Raw genomic sequence first — 7,724 nt, forward strand, 5'->3', positions numbered from 1 at the left:
GGGGGTGAACATCCGGGGTCATGACCCGGGAGGGGGCGGTGTTGTCATGGCAACGGGGGGGGGGTGTCGGGGTCATCATGGTGACAAGGATGGGGGGAGGGTGTGGGGTGTCCATAGCAACGGGCCTGGAAGGGGGCGTGTCCCTGGTTGCCACGGCAACGGGCCTGGTTTGGGGAAACTCCCGGTCTCCATAGCAACAGCCCGGGGTGGGGGGCGGTTCCGGTGTCACCATGGCAACAAGGAGGAGGGCCCCGCGGTGTCTCCATGGCGATGGGGGGCGGGGCGGGGAAGAGCGGGACGGGACTGGGTGGGGGAGGGCAGGGTTTCCATGGCGACGGTCCCGGTGCCGCCCCCCCCCCTTACCGGCGGCCGGGGGGGCCCGGGGGAGGGGGCGGGGGGGGGCGGGTCCCGCTCTCGCCGCCGCCGCCGCTTGTTTGTGTCGGGGGCCAAGATGGCGGCCCCGCGCCGCGTCACGTGACCCGGCGGCAAGGGGCGGGGCCGAAGGCCACGTGAAGCGGGCACGGGCCGGCCCCGCCTTCCACGCGAGGGCGTGGGGACGGGGCTTGGGAAGGGGCGGGGCTCGGAGTGAAGGCGGGGTCTGGGAACGGGCGGGGTTTGGGGTGGGGTTTTTTGAAAGGGCGTGGCCTCGCCCCCCGGAAGCGGAAGCGGCGGCGGCGGCGGTGGGGACGCGGCGAGGTGAGGGCGGGAGGGGGCTCCTGGGGGGCTGCCGGGGGGGCTGGGGGGCTCGGGGGGGCTGCTGAGGGGCCTGGGGGGGTCTATGGGGGCCTGGGGGCTCCTGGGGGGGCTAGGCGGGGTCTATGGGGCTGCTGAGGAGGCGGGGGGGGGGGTCTATGGGGATCTGGGGGCTCCCGGGGGGTTGGGGGGGTTATGGGGCTGCTGAGGGGCTATGGTAGATCTATGGGGCTGTTGGGGGGGTCTGGGGGTCTGTGGGGGGTCCATGGGGGGCCCAGCGGGGCTCTTGGGGGTCTATGGGGCTCCTGGGGGAGCTCGGGGGGCTGGGGGGCTGCTGAGGAGTCTGGGGGGTCTATGAGGGGCTGGGGGGCTGCCAGGGGGGCTGGGGGGGCTATGGGAGATCTGGGGGGCTGCCAGGGGGTCTACAGGGGCTCTGGGGGGCTCCCGCGGGGGGTGTGGGGCTGCTGGGGGGGGGGGCTGGGGGGCTCCAGCGCTCCTCTTGGGCTCGGGGGGGCTGGGGGGCTGGGCGGGGTTAGGGGTCTTGGGGGGGGTACCTGGGGCGCTTGGATCTGGGGGGAGTTAGGGGGGTCGGGGGGTGGGGGGCTCGGGGGGCTGTAGGGTCCCCCCGTGTCCCTGACCCCCCCGCCCCCCCAGGATGTCCTCGGGGGACACGGCAGCGCCGTCAGCAGCACCGGGGGGTCCCCGGGAGCGGGGGGGCGGCGACCCCCACCACCACCACCAGCACCGCCGCCGCCGCCGGGGCCCGGCCCCCCGCCCCCCCTCCATCCCCCCGCCCTCCGCCGCCGCCCCCCACCACCCCGCCACCGCAGCCGACGTTTTCGTCACGGCGCGGACGGATTTCCGAGCTCAGCTCCGCCGTTGTCAGCGCCTCCTGGCTCCGGGGGGGGCTCGGGGGGGGCCCCCCGTCTCCCCCCCGGGGGAACTGCGCCTCCACGGGCTGGGCCTGGCCGTCCCCCGCGCCATCAACCTGGCGCTGCAGCTGCAGGCGGGGGCTCCCGGCGCCCTCCGCCTTCACGCCAGCACCTCCTCCGTCGCCCTGCCCCCCCCCGGCGCCCCCCGCCGCCGCCGGGGACCCCCCCCGCTTCGGGGTGGGGGCGGCGAGGGGGAGGGGGAGGGGCTGGAGGAGGAGGAGGAGGAGGAGGAGGAGGAAGATGGGGAGGGGGCTTCCCCCCGGCCCCGCCACAACTCGGCCATCCACATCAGGGTCTGCCGGGAGGCCCCCTGCGCCTGAGGGGGGGTCCCCGGGGGGGAGCGGGGGCCCCCCCCGGCACTGCGGGGGCTGTGATCGGCAAGGGGGCGCCCCAGAACGGCCCTGCAGCCCCCCGAAATGGTCTTGAGCGGTTGTGGAGCGTTGGGGGGGGGGGGGGGGGGTCCGTCGCCCGTGCGGGGGCACCCCAAAACGCCCCGGAGCATCCCCCGGTGGCCCTGGGGCGTCGCGGGTGCCTTGGCAACCTCGAAGCGTGCCTGCGGGCCACCGGGAAGCGCCACGAGTGGGAGTCGCCGTGAGCCACCACAAGGCAGGGCCACCGTGAGTCGCGGGGTGGCCACCATGAGCCACCGTGGGCTAGGAGCGCCGCAAGCTGCAGCCCCCACGAGCCACCGACGAGCCAGGGCCACCATAACCCGGAATCGCCACGAGCCACCAATGATCTTCGGGCCACCAAGCTGCCACCTACAAGCTGGGGCCAGCACAAGCCACCATGAGCCATCACAAGCCAGGGCCGCCAAGATGCCACCAACGAGCCACCAACGAGACGGGGCTACCAATGAGTCACCGTGAACCACCAACGAGACGGGGCTACCAACAAGTGAGGCCCACCGCAAATGAGGCCACCAACGAGCCGGGGCCACCATGAGCTGGAGCCACCAAGATGCCACCAACGAGCCAGGGCCACCATGAGCCACTGTGAGCCGGGGCCACCATGAGCTGGAGCCACCAAGATGCCACCAACGAGCCAGGGCCACCATGAGCCACCATGACCGACCGTCAGCTGGGGCCACCGAGATGCCACCAAGCTGGGGCCACTGCGAGCCACCATGACCCGACCATCAGCTGGGGCCACCACGATGCCACCAAGGAGCCACCAGTGACCTGGGGCCACCACGATGCCACCAAGACTCTCGATGACGCCCATCCCCCCCACCAAGGACTTGCCCACCCCCCTCCCCCGCCAGCGGACCCGGGCGTCGGGGATTTGGGGGGGGACGGGGACGCCCCAATAAAGACGGTGGCAGCAGCGACGCCTTGGGGCTTCGGGGGGGGGGAGGGGCGGGGGGGAGGGGCCGGGCTTCCTCCGCGTCACCGCTGACCTTTGGGGCAGGAAACCCCCACCCCCGCCCCCCCAATGGACCCACGGGGGGGGGGGGTGGGAAAACGGGGGGACCCCGGCGCCCGGGGGTGCCGAGGCCGGGGAGGGGACGCCGGCGTCCAGGCCTGCGATCCCGGGGGGGGGGGCACCTTTCTTGGGGAGCAGGTGGCCATTTTGGGGGAGCCCCCGGCTCGGGGGGGGGGTGGCGGCGCAGGGCCCTGGCCCCTCGTCGTCGTCGTCGTCCCCCCCCGCCCCGGGCGCCCTTTGGCCCCGCTGGCGCCGCGGGGACCTGACCCCGGGACCCGGCTGTGCCGAGCCGCACGTACGGCCTGGCAGGGGGCCGGCCGCCGGCCACTGGCCACCGGCCACCGGGGTCCCCTTCCCGCCGCCCCGGGGGGTCCCCACCTCCGCCACCGAGCTGGGGACCCCCCCGCCGTGACATTTCCCCCCCGCCGCGGGGCCGGGGGTCCCCACGTCTCCCCCGCCGGGGCCACGGCGGCGCCGGCGACCGTTGGCCGTGACGGTGACGGTGACGCTGCCCCATTGTTCGGCCGCTTCCTCCGGTCACGGCCTCCCCCCGAGGAGGGGACCCGGGCGTCCGGCAGCCGGCCAGGGACCGGGGCGTCCGGAGGGGACCCAGCCGTCCGGGGTCCCCGGGCCCGGCCCCGTGTCCCCACCTCACCCTCGGCCGCCGTGGCCCCGGCCTTGCGTGGGGTGGCCCTGTGCCCGTGTCCCCGTGTCCTCGTCCCCGTCCCCATCCCGTGTCCCTGTCTCCCTGTCCCTGTGTCCTCGTCCCCATCCCATGTCCCTGTGCCTGTCCCTGTCCCCATTCCTATGCCTGTGTCCCCATGTCCCCGTCCCTGTCTCCACGTCCCCATCCCTGTCCCCATCCCATGTCCCCATCCCGTGTCCCTATGCCTGTCCGTGTCCCTGTCCCCGTGTCCCCATCCCTCACACTCCTGTGCCCCTGTCCTCACACTCGTATCTTTGTCCCCGTGTCCTTGTGCCATCCTGGTGTCCGTGTCCCCATCCCTGTCCCCTTGCCTGCATCCCTGTGTCTGTGTCCCCGTCCCTGTGTCCGTGTTCCCGTCCCTCTGTGTCCATGTCCACATGTCCCTGTCCTCGTGGCCTTTCCCCGTCCCTGTCCTCCCATCCATGTCCCCATGTCCCTGTCCTCCCATCCCTGTGATGCTGTCCCCACGCCCCTGTCCCCATGTCCCCCTCCCTGTCCCCCCATCTCCGTCCCCGTGTCCCTGTCCCCCATCCCTGTCCCCATGTCCTCGTGCCCACGCTGCCATGCCCATCCCCGTGTCCCCGAATCTGTCCCCCCATCCCTGTCCCCATGTCCCCATCCCGATGTCCCTGTGCCTCACCCCCCGTCACCGTCCCCGTCCCACACCTCCGTGCCCGTGTCCCCCCAACCCTGTCCCCACGTCCCCCCGTCCCCAGCTCTGTCCCCTCATCCGTGTCCCACGTCTCTGTCCCCGCACCCACGTCCCCCACGTCCCCAACCCTGTCCCACGTCCCCGTCCCCACGCCCCCAACCCTGTCCCACGTCTCCGTGCCCACGTCCCCGTCCCCACGTCCTCCCCGTGTCCCCCCTCCCCGCCATCCCGGCGCCGGCCCCGCGTGGCCGGGGAGGGGGGTGGCCCGTGGCCAGGGGCCGACGTGCGGCGGCCGGCGCGGCCTTTTCCTCGACGGCCGAACCTTGGGGGGGGGGGGAACGGATGGGAAAACCCCCCCCCAAGGGCCCTTCCGGCCCCGCGGCCCCTCGGATCAAACATTAACCGGGGACGGGGACGGGGGGGACGCGGCGGCGGGGACGGCCACAGGCCCGGGGCCACCCAGGGACCCCCCCGTGCCATGAGCAGCCGGCGATGGGGGCGGCGGGTGAGTTGGGGGGGGGGGGTTGGATGCCTGGGTCCCCTTTTGGGGTGGGGGGTCCCAGCGGTGGGTGACGGCGCGGGTGGGGATGGGGCATCCTGGGAAGCGGGTGGTGGGAGGGGACGCGGGCGTCCGGGTGGTCCCGGGGGACACCGGGGGCGGGGGACACACACAGGGACCCAGGCCTCCGAGCCCCCCCCCCCCATCCCCCTCTCCCCCCTCTGCGCCCCCCACTCCCAATGGGATGGGGGGGACTGGGGGGGGGGGGGGGCTGTAGCATCCCCATCCCCAGCGCAGCTTCTGGGGGGGCTCGGGGGGGTCCCTCCCCCCCCCCCCGCCCCCCCCAGGGCTGTGCGCGCTGGTGCTGATGCTGTTGGGGGTCCCGGGGCGCCCCGACGGCCCCCCCTCGCTCTGCGACCCCCGGGTGATGGAGAGGTTCATCCTGGAGGCCCGCGACGCCGAGAGGGGGCTGGTGAGGGGGGCAGGGACCCCGCAGGGCCTGGGGACACTGGGGGGCAGGGGGACCCCGGGGGGGGGGGGGCTTGGGGACACCATGGGGGGCACAGGGACCCCCTGGGAGTTGGGGGACGCTGGGGGGGGCACAGGGACCCCCCTGGAGGGGGTGGGGGGAGGTTGGGGACATCATGGGGGGCACAGGGACCCCCTGGGGGGGGTTGGGGGGCTTAGGGACATCATGGGGGGACACACAGGGACCCCTGGGGGGGTTGGGGACACCATGAGGGGCACAGGGACCCCTTGGGGTGGCCCTGGGGGGTGGGGGACACCATGGGGGGCACAGGGACCCCTTGGGGTGGCCCTGGGGGGGGTGGGGGACACCATGGGGGGCACAGGGACCCACTGGGGGGCCTGGGGGGCCTGGGGACACCGTGGGGACACCGTGGGGCCAGGGCGGGTGGGTGGCAGCGTCCCCCTCCCCACCCCCCAGGCCGGCTGCGGCCCCCCCTGTGACCTGCCCGAGGCGGTGGCCGTCCCCGACCCCGGTGTCAACTTCAACGACTGGCGGCGGATGGACGTGAGTGGGGAACCGGGGCGAAACGGGGGGAAATTGGGCAAAACGGGAGAAATGGGGGGAAAAAACGGGGTGAAATTGGGCAAAACGAGGAGAAACGGGGGAAATTGGGCAAAAAGGGGAGAAATGGGGGAAATCGGAGCAAAACAGGGAGAGATGGGAAAAAAATGGGGAGAAATGGGGGAAAGTGGGGTGAAACTGGGAGAAATGGGGAGAAACTGGGAGAAACGGTGAAATGGGACAAACTGGGCTGAAACAAGGGGAAATGGGGAGAAACGGGGCAAAATACGGAGAAATGGGAAGAAATGAGATGAAACAGACAAAAAAAAGGGAGAAACGGGGCAAAATGGGGAGAAACGGGGCAAAATGGGGAGAACTGGGGCAAAATGGGGAGAACTGGGGCAAGATGAGGCGAAACAAAGAGAAATGGGGCAAAATGTGGTGAAATGGGGAAAAACAGGGGGAAATTGGGAGAAATGGGGAGAACGGGGATGAACTGGGGGTGAACTGGGATGAACTGGGGGTAATGGGGAGTGGGGGGGGTCCCCAGGGGTGGTGGCCGTCCTGGGGTGCCCCTGGGTGTCCTCATGTGACCCCCGTGCCCCCCAATGTCCCCCCCCGTCCCTGTGTGACCCCCATGACCCCGTGCCCCCAATGTCCCCGTGTCCCCCCCATGACCCCCGTCCCCATGTGACCCCCGTGACCCCCAATGTCCCCCTGTGCCCCATGTCCTCACGTGACCCCCACGCCCCCCGTCCCCCCGATGTCCCCCTGTGACCCCCCTGTCCCTGCCCGCAGGCGGGGGCGCGGGCGCGCGAGGTGGGGGGGGGGCAGGCGGTGCTGGTGGCCGCCGTCCTGCGGGCGCGGGAGCTGCTGCCAGACCCCCGCCTGCGCCCCACCCTCGACCGGGCCTACAGCGGGGCCCGCAGCCTGGCCCGCCTGCTGCGGGGGTTCCCCGTCCCGGTACGGGGGGTCCCTGCCCAGGGCGGGGGGGTCCGGGGGGGGTCCCTGCCCTGGTATGGGGGGGCTGGGGGGTTTTGGGGGGTCCCCATCCCAATATGGGGGGCTGGGGGGGACCCTGCCCTGGTATGGGGGGGCTGGGGAGGTCCCCATCCTGAATATGGGGGGCTGGGGGCTCCTGGAGGGCCGGGGGGGTCATTGCCCTGGTATGGGGGGGCTGCGGGAGGTCTGGAGGGGTCCTGGGGGGTCCCTGCCCTGGTACAGGGATCCGGGGGGGCCCCATCCCAGTATGGGGGGCTGGGGGGACCTTATCCCACTAACGGGGGGAATGAGGGGGAACGGGGGTCCTGGGGGGACCTGGGGGCCCTGAGGGTCCTGGGGGGTCTTGGGGGGGGCCCCATTGTGGCACGGGGGGGCTGGGAGGCGCTCGGGGGGGTGATGGGGTCCTTGGGGGAAGGGGGGATCCTGGGGGGTCCCCACCCTGCTGCGGGGGGGCCATGGAGGTCCCTGACCCCCCCCCCGCTGCCCCCCAGGACCCCCCCCGAGCCGCCCCCCCCCCCGAGCTGCGGGTGCGGACCCTGGCCCGGCTGCTGGGCGTCCACAGCAGCTTCCTCCGCGGGAAGGTCCGGCTCTTCCTCGCCGACGCCTGTCGCCGATGACAGACAGCTGTCAATCATCCATCCCATCCCCCAATTCCCCCCCCCCCCCGCGGACCCTCCCCCCGGCACGTTGGACGTACCGGCAGGTGATTGACAGCTGTCAATCATCCTCCTCCTGCCTGAGCAACCCGGTTGATTGACAGCTGCCCGTCACAGGCACGCCCAGGC

General features: G+C 73.0%; 2 protein-coding genes across 2 annotated transcripts; both read left to right on the forward strand.

Annotated features, from left to right (window-relative positions):
• Positions 1–93: 93 nt before the first annotated feature.
• On the forward strand, positions 94–2,078 carry POP7 (POP7 ribonuclease P/MRP subunit). Its single transcript, XM_087777837.1, has 2 exons — positions 94–696; positions 1,348–2,078. Exon 2 carries the CDS (start codon positions 1,349–1,351, stop codon positions 1,943–1,945), a length of 597 nt encoding a protein of 198 aa, XP_087633963.1. The 5' UTR covers positions 94–696; position 1,348; the 3' UTR covers positions 1,946–2,078.
• Positions 2,079–2,218: 140 nt separating this feature from the next.
• EPO (erythropoietin) lies at positions 2,219–7,665 on the forward strand. The gene is made up of 5 exons (XM_087777838.1): positions 2,219–4,913; positions 5,255–5,379; positions 5,854–5,940; positions 6,736–6,900; positions 7,431–7,665. Exons 1-5 carry the CDS (start codon positions 4,901–4,903, stop codon positions 7,554–7,556), a joined length of 516 nt encoding a protein of 171 aa, XP_087633964.1. The 5' UTR covers positions 2,219–4,900; the 3' UTR covers positions 7,557–7,665.
• The last annotated feature ends 59 nt before the right edge of the window (positions 7,666–7,724 follow it).

Source organism: Nipponia nippon, unplaced genomic scaffold, assembly GCF_047370975.1.
Source record: "Nipponia nippon isolate SJK-2023a ecotype South Korea unplaced genomic scaffold, ASM4737097v1 scaffold_41, whole genome shotgun sequence".
NCBI lineage: Eukaryota > Metazoa > Chordata > Aves > Pelecaniformes > Threskiornithidae > Nipponia > Nipponia nippon.

Bases quoted from the DNA above. Each gene is read 5' to 3' on its own strand.
- EPO (XM_087777838.1), top strand. The intron at 5,380-5,853 runs GTGAGGGGGGCA...CCCACCCCCCAG, and splicing joins GCGACGCCGAGAGGGGGCTG to GCCGGCTGCGGCCCCCCCTG. The intron at 5,941-6,735 runs GTGAGTGGGGAA...CCCTGCCCGCAG, and splicing joins ACGACTGGCGGCGGATGGAC to GCGGGGGCGCGGGCGCGCGA.
- POP7 (XM_087777837.1), top strand. From the start codon at position 1,349: ATGTCCTCGGGGGACACGGCAGCGCCGTCAGCAGCACCGGGGGGTCCC.